We start from the raw sequence: 24,349 nt of genomic DNA, 5'->3' as shown, positions 1-24,349 counted from the left end.
TTGATTTGGAATGCCGACTTCGTGCCACACCTCACTGACCACCGACATCAATACGAATTCCAGCGTTACCGATGGAGGGCATCACAAACTTTTAAGTCATTTTCAGCCAGGTGTCCGGATACTTTTGATCCCATAGTGTATACAACGAGTTCTCACTGTGAACAAGTTTTCTGTCGAATAATGTACCCTGTACAAAATTCTATGAAGACATTTTTTATTTAATGGCTAGTATGAAAGGACTGCATCAAAGATTTCATTAAGTCAAGACACATGGCACCTACAGCATTCTGGATCCTGCAAATGAGATGTCCAAGATGAATTTTACACCACTAATGTTTATGGAATCAAGTGTTGATTCTCACTGAAGAGTTGCTCAATCTCTAAAAGAATCAGCACATGTTTACACAACACATGTTCCATAGTTTTGTAACAAAATGATGTAAGAGATCTATAATACTTTACATCTCTTAAAAAATTGCATCAAAAACTGGAACCTTTTTTCCATCCACATAGGATATTTGACAGTACACAAACCTACAATAAACTGCTGCTTGAAAATTAGTCTCTTTCTTTTTTTGCACAACTGATTTAGTATTTAATCAACCATGTAAATCACTGGAGTTTCCTCTCTCAAGAGATACTGACATTGCAATCATCTACCTCTGTACCTATCATTTTTGTAATAATGGGAAAGTGCAACAGTTGTGCAATCTTCTTCAATGAAGCGACTTTAGAATACAGACTTTTGTCAAACTCATTATCACCTTCATTACCATACCACTGCGATCAGCAAATGAGCTGAAGGATGAGTTTATTACATGACAATAAGTAAACCAAAACATCCCCACTTTTTCCCCTTGCAATTTAGCAGATAGTATTTTGCAAAACATCTACACATCTTGTGTAGCTCTTCCATGCTCATTTTGGCTTCATTTAAAATTTGTTTGTATGCAGAGCTTCAGCTGTAACTGGGCATTGCAGTAGAGGTTGAAGATATCACTATTCAGTTGTAACATTTTTATATTTGTTTTTTATTATTTTTTCAATTCTTAAAGCACGACCTGTTTTGGACTCTTAAATGCCCATAATCAAGTGTGATAACTTTGTATTGTGACCTTGAGTGTCGTGATTGATGAGTACAGGATGCGGTGTACCACCAGCGAGTGCAGAGCCTGGAAGGAAACAGAACCTAACAACTGAAGCGGTATCTTTAACCTCTGCTTTTGCAGTAATTTTGTAACTTTGTTATTAGACCCTGGTGGGGACTTTCTAATATGATACATATTGCTCTAAGGCAAATAATGAAACACTTTCACATCTGAATGGCATTGTTACATTTGGTTTCACAGCATAAACAAAAAGAAAACTTCATATAGACAGTATTACAGCAGAGAAGAAAATTAATTATAGTAAGATCAAAGAGATGGATTATCTGTATGCTTACTACAGGCATGATCATTCAATTTGTGCTTAAAAGATTTTGATGACCACAACATTTGTTGGATAGAGTACCAAAACTAATGGCTGACTACACATGGTATTTCCCTCCTGTTCTTGTGTGAATCATCACAAATTTTGGAGACATAGCCATTTACAATTGCTTGTCGTGTGATTCACAAAAAATCTTTTGCATCAATGTATACAGCCCTTCTCAGTTACTTGTGGGATTACAGTGGAAAACATACTGCTGATACTGATTTCATTCATTTGACCACACAACTAAATCCACTGGACGACATCAGGGTGCATCTTTTTTCTTTCTATCATCCTGTCTACTGCAACAGGAGTGTGACAGTACCATTTATGTGAATTTATCGCTGCAGTGAATATAAGTTACCGCAACAGGAGCGTGACAGTACCATTTATGTGAATTTATTGATGCAGTGAATATAAGGTACTTAGTAATTTTACAAAGCATCAATGAGAGAGAAGAGGGGTGGAGGAAGAGTAAATGAAGGACAACAGAAGAGGAGGGGAGGAATATTCAGATTATATAACCTGTCGATGACGAGGGCATCAGAGATCGAACACATGAAGGGACCAGTGAAGGAATGAGAATGTATTTGGCAGCATTCTTTTCAAATTTAGTGATCTAGGGAACCCAAAATCTGAATGGTGAGATGAGAATTTTAATCCTAAATACAGTAGGACTAGGATGGTAAAAAGGAGGAGGAATATCTGTGTGTGTGTGTGTGTGTGTGTGTGTGTGTGTGTGTGTGTGTGTGAGAGAGAGAGAGAGAGAGAGAGAGAGAGAGAGAGAGAGAGAATGCGCGCATAGCTCAAATAATTTAACTAAATCTATACAAACAATGTATACACTAAAATAAAACCAGCAACTATACTTACGAAGAGACGCCCCAGATCCTACTTTATGTCGAGCTAAAGCAGCATACTGTGCTCGTGCCTTGGCACGTTGGGCTGCCTGCAGATCAATAGCACTATTAGACCGGAGTGCTGAAGGGCCAGGAGCTGAACCTCGACGTGGTGATCCATCTGCATAAACCAAGATAAATTTGTAACATTTAATACGTTACGGATGAGAGACATTGTTTTGAATGCCATGCTGACTGCTACTCAACAGTGACTACGTCAAAAAGACATTCTTTCAATAGTGAAATTTCCTAGAGTACATGTATCTTGAAACTTAAAGCTTTTCGAGATAAATGGAATGTTTCCTGGTTACCATCTGCAAGTATCACATTTAGTGAATCACTGCCAGTGATATACATGCAAGTTAATCATCAGAGAGAACAATCAAATACTTAAAAAATGTAGCTTCATCAGACTGTGTATACTGTTTGGTTAGGGCATTTATTTGTATGTAATACGTTGGTTTTAGCAACTTAAATGTATTTGATTTGTGCTGTGATGTCTCAAAGATTTTAAGTAATTTCTTTCCACAGCATATCTCTCCTTCCTCTATAGTTGATAGTTGTGTCTTTGCTGTGTGAACAAAACAAATACCTATGCCTATAATGCTCAGCAATCAAGATTTGCAAAACATACTATATATAGAATATATGTAATTGCCAATGACCCCCCCCTACACACACACACACACACACACACACACACACACACACAGACAGACAGAGAGAGAGAGAGAGAGAGAGAGAGAGAGAGAGAGAGAGAGAGAGAGTGTGTCCTGGTGCTGTGGCCTGCCTCGGGTGAGACGTTCACACCAAGTGGAACAAAAAGGACAAGAGGTTTGAAAAAGGGAGCACGTAACAGCTAGGAAAGAATGGCAGCAATGGAACAAGATAGGAATGTGCCACCAGCGAATTCACCCTGAAGCAGAAAGAGGAAGTCCATATGGTACACATGATCTACATCTACATCTACATTTATACTCCGCAAGCCACCCAACGGTGTGTGGCGGAGGGCACTTTACGTGCCACTGTCATTACCTCCCTTTCCTGTTCCAGTCGCGTATGGTTCGCGGGAAGAACGACTGTCTGAAAGCCTCTGTGCGCGCTCTAATCTCTCTAATTTTACATTCGTGATCTCCTCGGGAGGTATAAGTAGGGGGAAGCAATATATTCGATACCTCATCCAGAAACGCACCCTCTCGAAACCTGGCGAGCAAGCTACACCGCGAAGCAGAGCGCCTCTCTTGCAGAGTCCGCCACTTGAGTTTGTTAAACATCTCCGTAACGCTATCACGGTTACCAAATAACCCTGTGACGAAACGCGCCGCTCTTCTTTGAATCTTCTCTATCTCCTCCGTCAACCCGATCTGGTACGGATCCCACACTGATGAGCAATACTCAAGTATAGGTCGAACGAGTGTTTTGTAAGCCACCTCCTTTGTTGATGGACTACATTTTCTAAGGACTCTCCCAATGAATCTCAACCTGGTACCCGCCTTACCAACAATTAATTTTATATGATCATTCCACTTCAAATCGTTCCGCACGCATACTCCCAGATATTTTACAGAAGTAACTGCTACCAGTGTTTGTTCCGCTATCATATAATCATACAATAAAGGATCCTTCTTTCTATGTATTCGCAATACATTACATTTGTCTATGTTAAGGGTCAGTTGCCACTCTCTGCACCAAGTGCCTATCCGCTGCAGATCTTCCTGCATTTCGCTACAATTTTCTAATGCTGCAACTTCTCTGTATACTACAGCATCATCCGCGAAAAGCCGCATGGAACTTCCGACACTATCTACTAGATCATTTATATATATTGTGAAAAGCAATGGTCCCATAACACTCCCCTGTGGCACACCAGAGGTTACTTTAACATCTGTAGACGTCTCTCCGTTGATAACAACATGCTGCGTTCTGTTTGCTAAAAACTCTTCAATCCAGCCACACAGCTGGTCTGATATTCCGTAGGCTCTTACTTTGTTTATCAGGCGACAGTGCGGAACTGTATCGAACGCCTTCCGGAAGTCAAGAAAAATAGCATCTACCTGGGAGCCTGTATCTAATATTTTCTGGGTCTCATGAACAAATAAAGCGAGTTGGGTCTCACACGATCGCTGTTTCCGGAATCCATGTTGATTCCTACATAGTAGATTCTGAGTTTCCAAAAACGACATGATATTCGAGCAAAAAACATGTTCTAAAATTCTACAACAGATCGACGTCAGAGATATAGGTCTATAGTTTTGCGCATCTGCTCGACGACCCTTCTTGAAGACTGGGACTACCTGTGCTCTTTTCCAATCATTTGGAACCTTCCGTTCCTCTAGAGACTTGCGGTACACGGCTGTTAGAAGGGGGGCAAGTTCTTTCGCGTACTCTGTGTAGAATCGAATTGGTATCCCGTCAGGTCCAGTGGACTTTCCTCTGTTGAGTGATTCCAGTTGCTTTTCTATTCCTTGGACACTTATTTCGATGTCAGCCATTTTTTCGTTTGTGCGAGGATTTAGAGAAGGAACTGCAGTGCGGTCTTCCTCTGTGAAACAGCTTTGGAAAAAGGTGTTTAGTATTTCAGCTTTACGCTTGTCATCCTCTGTTTCAATGCCATCATCATCCCGGAGTGTCTGGATATGCTGTTTCGAGCCACTTACTGATTTAACGTAAGACCAGAACTTCCTAGGATTTTCTGTCAAGTCGGTACATAGAATTTTACTTTCGAATTCACCGAACGCTTCACGCATAGCCCTCCTTACGCTAACTTTGACATTGTTTAGCTTTTGTTTGTCTGAGAGGTTTTGGCTGCGTTTAAACTTGCAGTGAAGCTCTCTTTGCTTTCGCAGTAGTTTCCTAACTTTGTTGTTGTACCACGGTGGGTTTTTCCCGTCCCTCACAGTTTTACTCGGCACGTACCTGTCTAAAACGCATTTTACGATTGCCTTGAACTTTTTCCATAAACACTCAACATTGTCAGTGTCGGAACAGAAATTTTCATTTTGATCTGTTAGGTAGTCTGAAATCTGCCTTCTATTACTCTTGCTAAACAGATAAACCTTCCGCCCTTTTTTTATATTCCTATTAGCTTCCAAATTCAGGGATGCTGCAACGGCCTTATGATCACTGATTCCCTGTTCTGCACTTACAGAGTCGAAAAGTTCGGGTCTGTTTGTTATCAGTAGGTCCAAGATGTTATCTCCACGAGTCGGTTCTCTGTTTAATTGCTCGAGGTAATTTTCGGATAGTGCACTCAGTATAATGTCACTCGATGCTCTGTCCCTACCACCCGTCCTAAACATCTGAGTGTCCCAGTCGATATCTGGTAAATTGAAATCTCCACCTAAGACTATAACATGCTGAGAAAATTTATGTGAAATGTATTCCAAATTTTCTCTCAGTTGTTCTGCCACTAATGCTGCTGAGTCGGGGGGTCGGTAAAAGGAGCCAATTATTAACCTAGCTCGGTTGTTGAGTGTAACCTCCACCCATAATAATTCACAGGAACTATCCACTTCTACTTCACTACAGGATAAACTACTACTAACAGCGACGAACACTCCGCCACCGGTTGCATGCAATCTATCCTTTCTAAACACCGTCTGTACCTTTGTAAAAATTTCGGCAGAAATAGGAGGAGTTGGTTAAGGGGTAATGGGTGAGAGCCTAGAATAGAGAAAGATGGAAATGACAGAGAGAAATGAGTGGGAGCAGATTATGAGATAGAAGACTCTGACTAAATTCAAGTGTTGGAGAGAGACTGAGGAGGGTTTGGGAGGCAAACCCAAGAGACAGAGTTGACGTGGTTATGAGGAATGTGTTATCTGATATTGAGACCTGAACTTTTTGTGATCAAATATTATGTTCATCTACATATACATCTACATGGATACTCTGCAAATCACATTTAAGTGCCTGGCAGAGGGTTCATCGAACCACCTTCACAATTCTCTATTATTCCAATCTCATATAGCGTGCAGAAAGAATCTTTCATACAAGTTCTGATTTCCCTAATTTTATCGTGGTGATCATGCCTCCTTATGTAGGTCGGTGTCAACAAAATATTTTCGCATTCGGAGGAGAAAGTTGGTGATTGGAATTTTATGAGAAGATTCCGTCGCAAAGAAAAACGCCATTCTTTTAATGACTTCCAGGCCAAATCCTGTATCATTTCTGTGACACTCTCTCCCATATGTTGTGATAATACAAAACATGTACTCCATCAGTCCTATCTGGTAAGGATCCCACACCGTGCAGCAGTATTCTAAAAGAGGATGGACAAGCGTAGTGTAGGCAGTCTTCTTAGTAGGTCTGTTACATTTTCTAAGTGTCCTGCCAATAAAACGCAGTCTTTGGTTAGCCTTCCCCACAACATTTTCTGTGTGTTCCTTCCAATTTAAGTTGTTTGTAATTGTAATATCTAGGTATTTAGTTGAATTTATGGCTTTTAGATTAGCCTGATTTATCATGTAACCGAAGTTTAACGAGTTTCATTTAGCACTCTAGGCACACTTCCCACCCACATAATTCAGAGAAGCTGGTAGTGGGCTGAGTGGAGTGACACAGATGGTGCAGGATATGAAGCAGCCATGAAGCCAAATGTGTTTTGCTCAATATCATGCTGCCCACAATTTTGCAGTCTCATCCATTCAGGTGGGCAGCTGATGGGTTGTCAGTCCATCATAAAAGACTCTGCAGGCATGTGATGCAGTCCAGAAATAAAGCAGAGAAGACTGGTGTATCATTCTAGTGATAAAACAGGTTGTAAATGGGGAAATCCACTGGCATAGGCAACTTTGACAAAGGGCTGAATGTTATGGCATGGCACTGGGACCAAGCATCTCGAAAACAGTGAAGCTGATTAGCGGTTTGTGTGCTACTGTTATGACCATCACTGGAAACTGGTTGGAGGATGGGGAACCTATGAGAAGACAACAAAGTATTAGGGCTGGATGGGCATACCTCATCACAAAATGTGGAGGATGGAGGCTTGGCCAGTCTGTCATGCAGAATAGTTCGTGTTCTGTGGCAGATCTGACTGCAGACAATAATACTGGTGCTGGTACAACTGTTTTGGAGCACACTGTTCAACACACACTTCTGAACATGGAACTTCACAGCAGAAAACCCCTACTCCTTCCCATGTTGCCCCAACAACATCGTCAACAATAATTACATTGGACACAAAATCATTGAGATACGACTGAGAATCAATGGAAGCACGTCACCTGACTGCCTTAATCATGTTTCTTGTTCCACGACGACTATATTAAGAGTCCACATACATCATCATCCTGTCCAATAGCTGATCAACAGACACACTGTGTTCAGGACCCAGGCCCATGGGGCAGTACAGTGATATGGGGGACATTCACCTGGGCTTCTATGGGACCTGTGGTAGTAATTGAAGGGACTATGAACACTGTGGACTACATGAACACTTGCATCTCTCCATGCTTGATGGATCCCCTGATGGTGTCTGAAGTTCCATGCCGCTTTTCACGGATGATGCTGTAGTATACAGAGAAGTTGCAGCATTAGAAAATTGCAGCGAAATGCAGGAAGATCTGCAGCCGATAGACACTTGGTGCAGGGAGTGGCAACTGACCCTTAACATAGACGAATGTAATGTATTGCGAATACATAGAAAGGAGGATCCTTTATTGTATGATTATACGATAGCGAAACAAACACTGGTAGCAGTTACTTCTGTAAAATATCTGGGAGTATGCGTACGGAACGATTTGAAGTGGAATGATCATATAAAATTAATTGTTGGTAAGGGGGGTGCCAGGTTGAGATTCATTGGGAGAGTCCTTAGAAAATGCAGTCCATCAACAAAGCAGGTGGCTTACAAAGCACTCGTTCGACCTATACTCGACTATTGCTCATCAGTGTGGGATCCGTATCAAGTCGGATTGACAGAGGAGATAGAGAAGATCCAAAGAAGAGCGGTGCGTTTCGTCACAGGGTTATTTGGCAAGCGTGATAGCATTATGGAGATGTTTAGCAAACTCCAGGGGCAAACTCTGCAAGAGAGGCGCTCTGCATCGTGGTGTAGCTTGCTGTCCAGGTTTCGAGAGGTTGCGTTTCTGGATGAGGTATCGAATATATTGCTTCCCCCTACTTATACCTCCCGAGGAGATCACGAATGTAAAATTGGATAGATTCGAGCACGCACGGAGGCTTTCCGGCAGTCGTTCTTCCTGCGAACCATACACGACTGCAACAGGAAAGGTAGGTAATGACAGTGGCACGTAAAGTGCCCTTTGCCACACACCGTTGGGTGGTTTGCAGAGTATAAATGTAGATGTAGATGTAGATGGTGCTGGCATCAGCAGGATAATGGTCATGTCACAATGCCAGAAACATGATACAGTGGTTTGAGGAGCACAATAGGGCTCCCATGTAGATGTCGTGGCCACTAAATTGCTTGATCCAAATCCGACGGAACACATCAGCGATGTTATCAGGAATCAGCACTACACTCCCAAATAGCCAGCCTGTAATTATGGATATTGTGTGTGTTATTTGGTGCCCCACACCTCTGGAAACCTACTGATGACCTCTCACATTCATGCCATGAGGAATTGCTGCTATGTTGTGTTTTACATGTGGACCAAGATGCTATTAAGCAAGTGGCCCTACAGCCTTGGTTAATTTGCATAAATGGCATAACTGCTTTGAGCAGTTGCCCTATCTCTGATGGGGTAAGTTATGCTCATGATAGGCCTGGGATAAGATATACTGAATGAGTGTATGGAACATATTCTGAACCTGAGCCTTTCACAGGTATATAACCCAAGTAGTGCATGTGCATGTTAAGGTAACAGTCCACTGAGACAAAAGGGCAGCTCGTTTTGTATTATCACATAATATGGGAGAGAGTGTGGCAGATATGATATGCGAGTTGGGATGGAAGTCATTAAAGCAAAGACGTTTTTCGTTGCGGCGAGATCTATTTACGAAATTTCAGTCACCAACTTTCTCTTCCGAATGCGAAAATATTTTGTTGAGCCCAACCTACATAGGTAGGAATGATCATCAAAATAAAATAAGAGAAATCAGAGCTCGAACAGAAAGGTTTAGGTGTTCGTTTCTCCCTCGCGCTGTTCGGGAGTGGAATGGTAGAGAGATAGTATGATTGTGGTTCAATGAACCCTCTGCCAAGCACTTAAATGTGAATTGCAGAGTAATCACGTAGATGTAGATGAAGTAGAAAACACATTGAAGCACTGCTACAAGGCAGTCCTAAGAGGATTTCATCAATCAATTTCACCAAGAAAAGTTCCAATATTCCATACTAAATGTGGCCTCTATCATTAAAACAAAAACTGAGTGAAGTACATTCTATCCCAGCTTTGTGTGCAGATTTGCCACATTAGCTAGCAGTTGAATGATGTTACATGGCAACATGGGTACCCGAAATGTAGACATTTGTAACAATAGGCTGCTACCTAATGGATATTTGTTTTGCCTCGAGTCACCCATGACATTAACATGTAGCACATGTTGAGTAACTGTTATTTTAAAATATATTTTAAACATATAAAAATATTTTAAAATAGAGTTCGATGATCTCAGTAGTTAAACTCACATTCTGTGAGAAATGACATTTTACTATCATGACACATGATGGCTCCTTATGACGTCTACAGCTTATAGTTTTAGAGGGCTGGCAGTGTTCAGTCCCAGTCTGGAACACCCAGATTCACCAAATCAACACTCAGTAAAGACTGGCTGAGTTCCCTTAGGCACTTATCATTTGGCACAGCAATGAGGACTTGTAGATTATTGAATATTGTGGACACAATGAGCCTTCACCTTATAAATGATATGATACCTGCTATAACCACGTACATGATATTTGGATACACAATGCAGCACCAACTGCTGGTGCACTACACTTTGAATATTCCGCCAACAGAACAGCATCTGCGTGGACCAGCCACCAGAGGCCGCTGCAGTGGCCATATGACTTGTGCACATGACACGGCATCTGTCACGCCATCTACTGGAGCCCTCCTCTTTATATGCATGGTGCAGCAGACACTTGCTCTCCCACTGTGTTATTACTTATCATTTGCAAGTGATTATATCAGTACTTAGATTGTTTCTATGTTTGTATTTATGTTCTCAACTGTTGTTCACTTGTATGCGAAAGAAGAATTAACTATGGTTAATTTTGGCCGTACTGTTGTTTGTTTCAACAATACAATACCTGTTATATTAGTTAAAGGAAAACTATTCACCAATTAAAGTCACTGTTTTGAAATTAAGTATCTGTTGTACTCCCCCCCCCCCCACCCGACCCCACCCCCCCCCCCCCAACAAAAACAAAAAAATCCCACTTGATAGAGCTAAAACAACACAAAATAATGATGATATAAGAAAATGAATGAAGCACTAAAAACATATGCTCACAGAACAATAATTCGTGAGTGTACAGATTTTCAGTTATGCACAACAGAAATAAAGCAGCAGTCATATTAGGTACATTTTGAAAGGGAGAAAGATGGAAGATATGGGTTAAGCCCATAGGTGATGAAACTGCTGGAGACTGCCCTTGAGCTATGCATGGGAAAGAGTATGTCATGAAATTGGCTATGGTGTCTTCAAAGGTACCATCATGGTTTTCACTTGCACGATTTAGGAAAGCCACTGAAAATCTTATTATCTTATTTCTAACCAACAAGACAAGAGATTTGAAGCCCACTACTCCTAAACGGAGTACAATGCCTTGACCACTCAGCAAACTCGGTGATGATTTTGGAACAAAAGAAATTTACAGTCAGACCTTTACCACAACAATGAGACTCCAACAAGGAAAAATACAATACCATAGTGCACAGTACTGGAAACATACAGCTATCATTGTATGTTCAACTACAATAAACATTGTAAAACTTAAGGGTCACAAAGGTACACCAGTAAATACTAAAGAATTAAGAGAATGGAGTAAGCCACTGAGATCTCAAAAGACCTTTTATAACTAAGTGAGGTGAAAATTGAAAGGTGGCTCACGCTTTAGAACACTAAGAACTATCCTGAAAAGTCTTGATGATCCTGTGCATATTTGTTGTCTACTTTCCTCAAGGGGTTTGCATTTCAGCTTTACTCACTCACTGTTTACAAACTTTACCGGAGATTAGTTTTTTTTATTTTTTTAAAACGACCTTATGGTGTGCAAGGATTATTATAGTGTTACACACTGGAGAGCCAAAGAAACTGGTATACCTGCCTAATACCAGGTACTGCCCCCATGAGCATGCAGAAGTGCTGCAAGATGACGTGCCATGGACTCAACTAATGTCTGAAGTAGTGCTGGAGGGAACTGACACCATGAACCCTGCAGAGCTGTCAATAATTCCATTAAGAGTACGAAGGGGTGGAGAACAGCACGTTGCAACGCATCCCAGATATGCTCAATAATGTTCATGTCTGCGGAGTTTGTTGGCCAGCACAAGTGTTACAACTCAGAAGAATGATCCTGGAGCCACTCTGTAGCAGTTCTGGACGTGTTGGGTATTGCACTGTCCTGCTAGAATTGCCTATGTCAAACGGAATGCACAATGGACATGAATGGATGCAGACAAGATGCTTATGTACATGTCACCTGTCAGAGTCATATCTAGACACATCAGGGCCCCATATCACTCCAACTGCACATGCCCCACATCATTACAGAGCCTCCACCAGCTTGAACAGTCCCCTTGCTGACATGCAGGGACCATGGATTCATGATTATGTCTCCATACCTGCACATGTCCATCAGCTCAATACAACCTGAAACGAGACTCGTCAAACCAGGCAACATGTTTCCAATCATCAACAGTCCAATGTCAGTGTTGATGGGCCCATGTGAGGCGTAAGTCTTTGTGTCATGCAGTCATCAAGGGTACACAAGTGGGCCTTCGGTTCCGATGATGTCTTATTGAATGGTTTGCATGCTGACACTTGTTGATGGCCCAGTATTGAAACCTGAAGCAATTTTCAGAAGGGTTGCACTTCTGTCACTTTGAATGATTGTCTTCAGTAGTCATTGGTCCCGTTCTTGTGGGATCTTTTTCTGGTCACAGCGATGTTGCAGATTTGATGTTTTACCGGATTCCAGCTATTAATGGTACACTAGTGAAATGGTTGTACAGAAAAATCCCCACTTCATAACCACCTCTGAGATGATGTGTCCCATCACTCGTGTGCTAACTATAACATGAAAGTAACTAAATAACTCACTTAAATCTTGATAACCCGCCATTGTAGCAGCAGTAACCGATCTAACAACTGTGCCAGACATTTGTTGTCTTATATAGTCAGTGTCGTATTCTGCCTGTTTATATATCTCTGTATTTGAATGAGTATGCCTATACCAGTTTCTTTAGCACTTCATTGTATATCACTGGATATTGTACAGAGTGATAAAGAAGGCCACTAACTTTTGAAATTGCACTATTCATGAAATAATGTAGTTAGAGAGAGGGCAAACTGAAATGATATGCGGTTTTACTGAAACAAAACACTAGTGCAGAAACTGGCCAAAAGATGGCGCTGGACAGCAATACATCAGTAACATCGCATGACAATCATGTATAAAATGAGCTGTAATGAGAGAGAAAGCCAGATGCACCAGCAATCACGGCATGTTGGTTTTATCAGGAATGACACTATTCACAAAGCTTTGCTATCAGAATGGAGAATCCGCTACTGCATCTTTACGATCCTATCAGCATAAGAAGGGTGTTCGAAACAGTTAAAGGTCGTCTGACAAGTGTAGCTGTGAAGAAAATGATCACAAAGTTCATAACCAAATGCTATTTAGATGATCAGTCCGGTAGTGAATGATCGGACTCCAATTGCTACTTCTGCTCAGGTAGTTCAGGAAGAAATGGAGATATCAGCAGGTTCATCTCTGCATGGTGAAGTCAGCGCTCATGAAGTCGCATGTCGCACTGGCATTCCATGCACTATTGATTAGAGAGTACAAAGGTGTAGCCTCCAATGCTATCCGTACAAAATCCCCAATTGTCAAGAAATATTAGCCACCGATTTTGTCACACGGAGAGCATTTGTGGTGTGGGCACTTCAAAGAATGGGGGACGATGACAACTGGTTGTCTAATGTGTTGTGGAGTGACAAGTCCACTTTACACTTTAAGGGTGTGTCAACACCAACAACGGCAAAATTTGGTTTACCAAAAATCCTAGAAATGTCATGGAAATCCAACTGCATGTCGAGAAAGTCATGGTGTGGCTTGGATGTGCCACATTAATTGTGACTGGACCCTTTTACTTTGAGGAAATGTGAGCTGCTGTTTTCAAACTGTCAGCATGACGGATTCAAGGTACGCCAATATGTTACAGAATCGCATCATCCTTAGCCTGGCTAATAAACACCTGCTGGAAGGTATGACTTTTATGCAGGTTAGCACTTCACCCCATACTGCTACATGTATAAAAGATTTCTTGTTCACATTGTTTGGTGAGGATCGCGTGCTGAGCTGCCACTTCAGTCATGCTTGGCCTCCCAGGACACCAGACCTCCATCCATCTGATTATTGGTTGTGGGGTTACCTGAAGTTGCAAGTCTACTGCAATCATCTAATCTCATTAGTTGTGCTAAAAGACAACATCTGACGGCATTTTCTCACCAAACATACTGAGATATACAGCACTGTTCACGACATTGTCCCTGGACTGCAGGTATTGTCGATGAATGATAGCCGAGATGTCAAGCATTTGTTAACATTGTCTTTGCTGAAAATAAATTGTTACGCTACTTATTGCTTTGTATCATACGAAGTGCCATCTGTTGGTCATTTTGTGCACCTTTTTTTGCTTTCAGTAGAACTCCATGTCATTTCAAGCATATATGTCAATTTTTACCTCACTACTCACATTAGTCCATGGAATGATGAATTATCGAATGTTAATGGATTTTTGGGTCACCCTGTATAAAGGCATTTAATAAGTGAACATGTGCTGAGTTAATTTTACAAATATGTCATGCATACAATTTAAAAAAAAAAAAAAAAAAAAAAAATGCTACTTCATTTGAATTATAATTTTATTGCATAAACCTAATCGGGTTTTCATTTGAACTGTTTTGAAAATAGGCATGTCTCACTGAAGTTCCTTATTACTTTTGGATGTTCACTCTCAATTTTTTGATTCTGAATTACATCCGGCTGTAGTTTTTGTATTCTGTAGCATTCTAGCATCTCCAGGATATTTAGCGTTATACCTTTTGGCTGAGTATGAAAAATGGTCAGCACTTTATTCATGTCTGGTATTTGGCAACATACCACACAGATGGGTTGTGACAACTGGCTTAACTAATTCTTTAGTTGAAGGGCTGCCATGTGTTCACAAAATCTAATGTCAAAGGCTTTCCCTGTCTTTTTAATACAGGGTTATTACAAATGATTGAAGCGATTTCACAGCTCTACAATAACTTTATTATTTGAGATATTTTCACAATGCTTTGCACACACATACAAAAACTCAAAAAGTTTTTTTAGGCATTCACAAATGTTCGATATGTGCCCCTTTAGTGATTCGGCAGACATCAAGCCGATAATCAAGTTCCTCCCACATTCGGCGCAGCATGTACCCATCAATGAGTTCGAAAGCATCGTTGATGCGAGTTCGCAGTTCTGGCACGTTTCTTGGTAGAGGAGGTTTAAACACTGAATCTTTCACATAACATCACTGAAAACAAGTTTTGCACTGAACGCATCCTCTTCCATGAGCTGTTGCAACCGCGCCGAAAATTCAAAGCGTTTGACTTTGTCATCGGGTGCCAGGGCTTGTAGCAACTGTAAACGGTAAGGCTTCTGCTTTAGCCTTTTCCGTAAGATTTTCCAAACCGTCGGCTGTGGTACGTTTAGCTCCCTGCTTGCTTTATTCGTCGACTTCCGCGGGCTACGCGTGAAACTTGCCCGCACGCGTTCAACCATTTCTTCGCTCACTGCGGGCCGACCCGTTGATTTCCTCTTACAGAGGCATCCAGAAGCTTTAAACTGCACATACCATCGCCAAATGGAGTTAGCAGTTGGTGGATCTTTGTTGAACTTCATCCTGAAGTGTCGTTGCACTGTTATGACTGACTGATGTGAGTGCATTTCAAGCACGACATACGCTTTCTCGGCTCCTGTCGCCATTTTGTCTCACTGCGCTCTCGAGCGCTCTGACAGCAGAAACCTGAAGTGCGGCTTCAGCCGAACAAACTTTATGAGTTTTTCTATGTATCTGTAGTGTGTCGTGACCATATGTCAATGAATGGAGCTACAGTGAATTTATGGAATCGCTTCAATCATTTGTAATAGCCCTGTATAGAAGGTTCTACAACTACATTATATTTTATACTCTCCATGTTTCCAAAATTTATCTTGTCTGTTTACTATATGTGGAAATGCTATTCCTTGCTTTTCTTGGTGTTGATTTTATGTTTCTCCAGGATTTCTGATTTCCAATATAAGACAGTAACAATGAATGGTGTGTTATGGGGTGAGTGTTCTTTTATGTTCTTTAGCTTTGTCACACACTTTGTTACCGGCTATGTTCTAATCATTCTGTTATGGTTTCAACTTTGTAACCATTTTTCAGCACTAAATTGCCAACTACTTTGCAATATAGATTTTGTTACAACTGCATCTTCTGACAGGCAGTGTTAGTCCCTATGGAACATACTCTTAAAATGAAACCAAAGCCGCCGTAAAGAGCCATAAATAAAAACTTGAAGTTTAGTGATTCGTTACATTGTATTTGTTATTTTTACTGCAATTATACTCTTACACAATGATGCAGCATATCAGAGCCCAACGTCATCTGGTAAACAGTAGATCAACGTTAATTAGCATTCAAGCATTCATCACTCTTAGTGTCATCATTGTATGAAAACCTCTGTTTGTGTGTGTGAAAGGAAGGAAAAATAATTACTTAAGCTGTTACACAATTTAACTCCCTCAAATGACACTCATATTTGCAGTACACACCAAGTATGGAAGATTTCGGAAGACTACTTGATTCTGAGAATTATCATTCAGATCAACTGCTAAATTTACAGCTTGTCTGGCATACATATCTGGTAATAAATATCATAATATTAATGACCAACAGAAAATGAAATGATTAAAATGCTGGAAAGTGGATCATCACTCATTTGATAGATGAAGTTGCAATAGGAGTGCAATGTGGAATTATCCATACTTCAATTTCTTTAAACGGGAGTAGGCTATTTACTCAATGAATGAACTACACAGGACTAATTCAGTATCAATGTTATGTATGTGACAGCCAGTGTGAACAGTCTCATTAGGAAAGCATAATCATGTGGATCTTGAATACTCAATGATATTTCAAGAATGCAGCTGACTGATGTTCTCTACCACGTACCATATCACATCTGAGTACTTATCAGACACTGTCAGATGAAATGCTGCTAGTTCACACAAAGATGTCTGAAAGGAGTCCACACGAAATACGTGTATCATGTGTGGTAGAAAACAACTGGCTGCACTTATAAAACATAACTGGGAGCTGTAATGATTATATAAGCATGAGACAGCAACTAGAGATAGTCCACTAGAGATAGTCCAGAGACAGGATTTAATGGGGTTTGGGAATACCAGTGCTTATAAAATGAACAGTAGTTAACAATAATCAAACCTAAAACACACAAAATAACGAAATACACACCAAAAATAAGGTTCAATAATGAAACTGAGATAAGGTGGAATAATTGTTTTAATCCAACAACAAAGAAATGAACACAATATACAGATAAATACTTAAAATCGAAGGGTGACAATCAACAACAAAGGTCTCCAAATTGATAGGAAATAGCACATGCCATTATCTTCAAAGGTAACAAAGATTACAGGTATGATACAAGTGCCAAGAGATTATTCATATCTCATATGCACATGAAGTGGCGCAAAAATTCTACAGCTCGGTGACATGCCATGAATGAGATACCTATTATCATTCTGTATAACACAGTATTGGCATACAACAACAAGGAGATAGAAAGGGTGGCCACTGTCTCTCCTCATCCTCACAATAGATGGGTTCATCACATTCTGATGATCTTTCTAAACTATGATTGCCCTCCACCGCCAATCCCTTGAGGTAAGTAGGTAGTTAGGTAGGTGGTGTGTGTGTGTGTGTGTGTGTGTGTGTGTGTGTGTGTATAGAGGGGAGGGGGGGGGGGGGAATAGAGACATTAAATGGTGCTGTCATATACGGTCCCGCATAAAGTAATAATTGGATACAAAATTTTCCAATTCTTATGCAGAATTTCAAACCTGCAAGAAGATATGGATAGCAAATTTCTAACAAGACACATGCACCTGACATTCATCATCAAGCAGATGACATGATGAAGTTCAGAAGTCTTCCATTCTCAACATACATAATACTTTCTCATTTGGTAACAAAAGAGTAAAAGTCAACTGGGGTACAGCCTAATACAGGATTACCATGATTGAAGTTCCAGTTTCAAAATGCTGTAGAAAGAAAACCACTGCTCAGAATGACATCAAATTTGAACAGCATATTAAAATGCCATTAGAAAAAAAAAGAAGTCGTTTGTTCCTCAGTCTGCGTCTGAGACACCCATCACTGTCTCCATGAAGGATTGCACACTCCTGGAAAAGCTTCATCACAAGAATGGTGACTGCACCAGTAGCCCTGCAGAGAATCCAGACACTTGAGGGTATGAAAAACTGAGATCTGATGGAAAAATTGAAAAATTTTTGGAAACCAACAAAGAGTTCAATACAGTTTAGAGATAAATGTTTAAAACCAAAGGGCGACAACTGACAAGAAAGGTCTCTAATTGAAAAGGAAATGGCACATGCCTTTACCTTCACAGGTAGCAGTGCACGAGTTCTGCTCAGGTTCTGGAGAAAATGGTTACACAATTCAAAAAGACAGATTCTTTTGAAGTTCAATGTGGCAGAGGGAGGAAAGCAGTTGATCCAATGTCTGTCAAAGGCATAATTGCAACACAGCACAACAGATCAAGCAGTATTGTGCAAAAATGCTGCACGTGGGGGAACCTCCCCAAACATTGGACATGCTTTGAGCAGTGTGTAAAATTCTACAAAACACCCTGCATTGCTCTCCATACATCATCACCCATGTTAAAGAATTGCTTCCTGCTAACCTGCCAGCAAGACAAACCTTCAACAGCGTGGATGTGTTGGTAGGATCATTTTTATGCAAGATGGCACTCCTCTGCACATTGTAGTCAGTTAAGCAGCTGCTGCAGAGGAATTTCAGAAATGCTAGAATTATCAGCCATCATTTCCTTATAGTCTGACCATCCTAATCTTCTGATCTTAAACCGTGCAGTTTCTCTTTGTGGGATTATCTCAGAGGTGTTGTGTTCAGTGCTCGAATTCTGAATGTAGTTGAAATGAAGGCATGCACTGTGCAACATATTCAGTCATGCACTTTGAACAGTATGGATGGTGTAACATGCAGCTCAAACCACAGCTGTCACACTGTGATTCCATCTGTCATTTGTAGAATTTTCATGAACTGTGTGTGTGTGTGTGTGTGTGTGTGTGTGTGTGTGTGTGTGTGTGTAATACACAGTTCAAACTTGATATCATTCTGACCAGCGGTTCTCTTCCTACAGCATTTTGAAACTGAAACTTTAATTATGGACACCCTGTAGATTACACTAAAAGTAACTCAACGAAGCTTTTTTCTGCAAATAAATACAGTGTGTTTCACAGTTATTATTACAGGCTTCTATAGGTTGCAAAAAGAACTTATCAGATAAAGTCCTGATAAAAAAAGTCAATGACCGGACTGTACCATTTGAATGTCAAATAAGATTAAAGATTGAATCACTTCCAAATCTCCCAATTAGTGGTGTGCACACTGCAGAGACAATGAGTTCTGACCTACGTGCTCTATTAGAGCCCACTGCACCGGCAATGTTTCCAGTACTCATCATAATGTTTTTGTTTACGCGATGAAGGACGTGCTCTTCAAAGTCGAGAGTGCGACACGTCCACAGAGAACCATAATTGACCCTCCTAGCAGTGACATAATAGTTTCTCACAGCCATTGTTGTAGTCAGATGAAATGGTATGTGATGTCATAACTACAACAGGGACTGTCTTCTCAGTTTGTGTATGTGCGCGCCATGAAGAAGAAAATTTGAAAGTGATGTGATATTCAAACTTACTTTATATCCAAATATTACATTTCAGGACATGGGTTCCCAATCAAAATTTTATCCACCAACCACTAGAAGCTAGTAACAGAAACTGTGAAACATAGTGAATATGAAAATTATAAAATAAACATTGATCTATGTAACTATTCCATTCTGTGGACACCTGGTCCCATCAAGATTACAGCTAAACTCTGCTGATAAACACACAGCCATAAATAAATATCTTCTGCATGCTATAAAAATATTAATGATAGTGTAGTTGATGGTACCTGCAACAGTTCGACCTCTTGGAAAGTCACTTCCAGCTGCCAGCCTACCTCCTCTTCCTGCTTGCTGGTCTACTAAGTTGTTTGAATTTAACATTCCCATTTCAAGATTAAGAGCTTTCTTATGTGTACTATCCAGTGAGTTTAATATCTGCTCAGCATTTTCATGAAAATGGCCCCGGAAATGCCAGAAAGCCCTACATACAAACAACAAAAGCAAACAATTATATACAAAGTACACAACACATGCAAAACATAAAAAGAAGATACAGAACATAGATGTGCACGTAACTTACATGTACAGATACAACACTCATTTCACAGTCTGCATCACAATCTTTATCATGCACTAATAAATGAAGTTTACGTTACTCTTTACAAAGGGAGAAAAGAAAGGAAAACAACAAAGAAAAACAGAAAATGCAGAAAGAAAGAATTAAAGCTGCCCAAAAAATAACAACAGAAACTGGGAATAATATTCTCTAATAATGAAAAACTGAAGCTGCAATTCGAGTGATATTCAGTAGAAAGTACTGAAAATCCTACAGATAAAGACAAAAGATATGTAACACTATGTGCAAATCAGCTGAACATATTTGGAGTGGCTCATAATTCATGTTACACACTTCTAAAGATTGTAGAGGAAGCTTAGTAGATCAAGTTTACATAGCAATCCGCATCCAGAATCATCATCCAACGAAGCAACAGAGTATTTAAGTTATATGTGCCAGGGTCTTTAAATGTATGTATGTACACGGTGATTCCATGATGATGTTACAGGAGATGGATAAACACATCAATCTGAGGTAATGGTCCCTGTACCAAAAATGAATTAGTCGAAAGTTACAAATGAAAATTATTCTGATGCCTCTGACTGTGGTATACATGTACCAGTACTGTTGTTGCTAAGATTGTAGGGTAAGCAACATTCAGAGGTGGTAGTATAGACCAAGACAAGAAAAATTGTCTAGTCAACATGGGCTCTAATATGCATAGCTGAGGATCTATGAGCACTTGCTCATCTTTGCTGTTGTGAAACACATCTCCTTCCCCAACATTGCAAAGGTAAAACAAATATGACAATTTGTTTCTCTCTTTCTTTATTTTTCCATCTACTTTATGTTTCCTGTGACAAAAATTTTATTGGAGAAAAACAGCCTTTTAAGAATGATGCAGAATGAAACCAGACTCAATCAAATGACTTACAAAGTAGGTGAGAGCATTATCCTCATTTATGTATTACCTCTTTCAGAAAAATATTTGAACCAATCTAGTTATTTAAAATAGTATACAATGAGTTACATGATGTTAGATGCATGCCGAATACAATCTGAGATTGATCATTAATACTCATCTTACTGTTATGACATATCTTAAGCATGATAACTTCGCCTAGTGTGTCATGAAATAACTAAATTACCGTTGTTGTGCACAGTTGCAGGATGAATAAATTAAGACAGTACAAATATAGTTCATCAGGAGAGTTTAACTATCATAGCAACTTCTGCAGTGGTTTGTTGCAGTTTAGCATTGACTAACCTTTTTCTGGATTGGTTTTGGCTGTGACATGCCATCCAAAGTGAGATATTGTTGAGTCAAGAGGCACACTAGTCAGTGCATAGCTACGGTTTCAACTGAACTGCCTAATGGCAAAATTATATTACACAATGTAATATCACAGTGATTTGAGTCAAAGAGATATTTCCCATTTTAGGCCTCACAACAAAACATTAATGGAAAGGGCATAAAAATCAGATGAGAAATGTTAGTTCAGACATCCAGTGTAACTAGGAGGTTGCCCACTCTACACACAGTAGTAAGTATCTAGCAACTTTTCAGGGTGTCTTATAAACACATATCTGTTGGGTGGAACTAACTTACTAACAAGGGTGTGCTGGAAAGTAATGCCTCCAATTTTTTTATTCTGCTCTCAATACTAGATGAGGTATTACATGTCATGTATATTACTCAGTCGTTCCTGCTTCGCTGACAAAAACTGCAACCGTATGTCGCTAGAGGGCTCTGAATTGTAGTGCATAACAAAAGATTGTATAACGTAACTGTGTACGTCAATACATGTGAAATGACGTGCTGTAATCAAGTTTCGAACTCGAAGAGTTTGTCCATACATGGAGCACCATCTCCTTCAGTATGACAATGCCAGACCACAGATGAGTGCTGAGACATCTGCAACAATTCGATACCTAGGGTTCCCCATGATAAATCATCCTCCATGCACTCCTGACTTGCCCCATTCCATTTTCATGTGGTTCCAAAACATATTCGATAACTTCACTTTGATAGTGATGAAGCAGAGCAAGCAGAGGTGAGGTAGTAGCTCTGTCAACAAAGTCAAACATTCTCATGGTGATGTCAACAAGCTTGTCTTTCGTTGGGAGAAATGTGTTCATCACCAGGGTGGCTACATTAAGACATAAATATAATAGAGGGAAACATTCCACGTGGGAAAAATATATTTAAAAAGAAAGATGATGAGACTTACCCAACAAAAGCGCTGGCAGGTCGATAGACACACAAATAAACACAAACATACACACAAAACTCTAGCTTTCGCAACCAACGGTTGCCTCGTCAGGAAAGAGGGAAGGAGAAGGAAAGACAAAAGGATATGGGTTTTAAGGGAGAGGGTAAGGAGTCATTCCAATCCCGGGAGCGGAAAGACTTACCTTAGGGGGAAAAAAGGACAGGTATACACTCGCACACACACACATATCCATCCATACATACAAGACACAAGCAGACTTGTGTCTTGTATGTATGGATGGATATGTGTGTGTGTGCGAGTGTATACCTGTCCTTTTTTCCCCCTAAGGTAAGTCTTTCCGCTCCCGGGATTGGAATGACTCCTTACCCTCTCCCTTAAAACCCATATCCTTTTGTCTTTCCTTCTCCTTCCCTCTTTCCTGTTAAGACATAAATATATAGACGTGAAGAATAAAGGTGTAGAATGTTAATCAAATTTGTTTTATTTAAAAAACTTTAAGAGTTAACACAAAAAAAATCAGAGAAATTACTTTTCAGCACACCCTTGTAGTGATAATAATCAGAATACCACATAGATGTAGGCAACAATACATAGTATCTAAATGCTTAAATCAGTTATGTCCAAAATTACGCATTAATTTCAATTGTCATGAGGACTTTTTATAAGAAAATTGAACACAAAGATTTCTTAAGGGTTTCATTAATGCTTAGATGTCGCAATACGAGAGGAAAAATTTACAGCAAACAGCTTTACAGACTGACGGACTTATTTTGGAATACATAAATTATGTGTACAAAAATACAAGTTTCATTAGAGATGTATATCAAAAACTTCTCAATAATAGCATGCTGACTATCACAGAATACAACTCCAATGAAGCATTACTTGTATAGTTCACTTTCACCTAAGGGAAATATAACAATAAGCAAAGGATAAGGATAAGGACAAGTAACTATGATATTTCACACTAAGAGAATGAGAGGGGGGGGGGGGGGGGGTTGCACAACTAACTGACATCACCCTTTATTAACACAATGCAGACAGAAAACTTTATGTTTAAATATATGGAGTAATAATGTCAATGTGAACATTTTTGTTGACAAAGTATATGAGGATAGGCTATTCTGACAAGATCAGGTTTCAGGTAAACTTAATCTTGATAGTATTTGACATGTTGACACCGTGTTCCTGACTGGGACTCATGTCCGCATCTCTGCCATTCACGGGCAGCATGTTTCCAATTGCGCTACCCGAGCACACATCACACACTGGCATAAAGCATTAATCTGCCACCATCTTCTCGGCATTCTCTTCCAAACTATGCATAGGTTCTCTCATGATCTCATAGGATTAACACATCCAGGAGGTATGCTCAGATAGCACAAATGACAGTTCACAAAACACAGGCACCTGTGTTTGAGCCCCATTACAGCACACTATTTCAATTTAGCACATTCAATTAGAAAATTCAGTCCCAGATACATAACTCCAGAGGTTAACAGGAAACGGAAATCAAAACAGTTAAACGAGTTGAAGCCTACTACCCATAAATATCAGTACCGTATCTTAATCACTGCATTACTTTGGTTTCATATTCATGGTTTGAGGGTTGTGATTTCTCTTCAGCTGCTCAATAAATACATGGCTGTGATGCAAAAATTTGATGAAAGTCTTTACAATCCTCACACCAACATGGGACATGGTGCATCACAAGAACATATGAGGACTGAGAGTGAAGCATCAGCAGCATGTGGCACCTGATCGAACCCGTTAAGGAAACTGTCTCAGTTTTAAGAAACAGTGAAAAGGCTCAACAGCACCCAGTTATTCCACTGACAAACCACATTGGCAACTTTCTGTTAGGCACTGTTTTCTTTGAGAGGTAGAGCCACATGGAAAAGCACTATATGAGAGAGAAGGAGCTCTGAACAATTCTATGTTTGGTGTAGATGAATACAGAAAATCTTAACATGTAACATTTATTTAAGTCTGTTAAACTTGGAAATGGCTGGAGA

General features: G+C 40.0%; 1 protein-coding gene across 19 annotated transcripts in view; it reads right to left on the bottom strand.

Moving 5' to 3' along the window:
* LOC126183635 (CLIP-associating protein 1-B-like) overlaps positions 1-24,349 on the bottom strand; it is a 764,859-nt gene that overhangs the window by 625,795 nt on the left and 114,715 nt on the right. For 11 of the 19 annotated variants that reach the window (XM_049925772.1, XM_049925761.1, XM_049925760.1 and 8 more), the window contains exons 16-17: positions 19,832-20,025; positions 2,347-2,493 (exon numbers count right to left, since the gene is read on the bottom strand). The exons of 7 other annotated variants lie outside the window; for them this stretch is intronic. In XM_049925772.1, coding sequence (XP_049781729.1) covers positions 2,347-2,493; positions 19,832-20,025 — 341 coding nt within the window. The remainder of the gene's footprint in view (positions 1-2,346; positions 2,494-19,831; positions 20,026-24,349) is intronic. One more of the 19 variants, XM_049925762.1, reaches the window with a different exon arrangement.

Source organism: Schistocerca cancellata, chromosome 4, assembly GCF_023864275.1.
Source record: "Schistocerca cancellata isolate TAMUIC-IGC-003103 chromosome 4, iqSchCanc2.1, whole genome shotgun sequence".
In the NCBI taxonomy this organism is placed as follows: Eukaryota; Metazoa; Arthropoda; class Insecta; order Orthoptera; family Acrididae; genus Schistocerca; species Schistocerca cancellata.
This window is presented reverse-complemented; position numbering and strand designations above follow the sequence as displayed.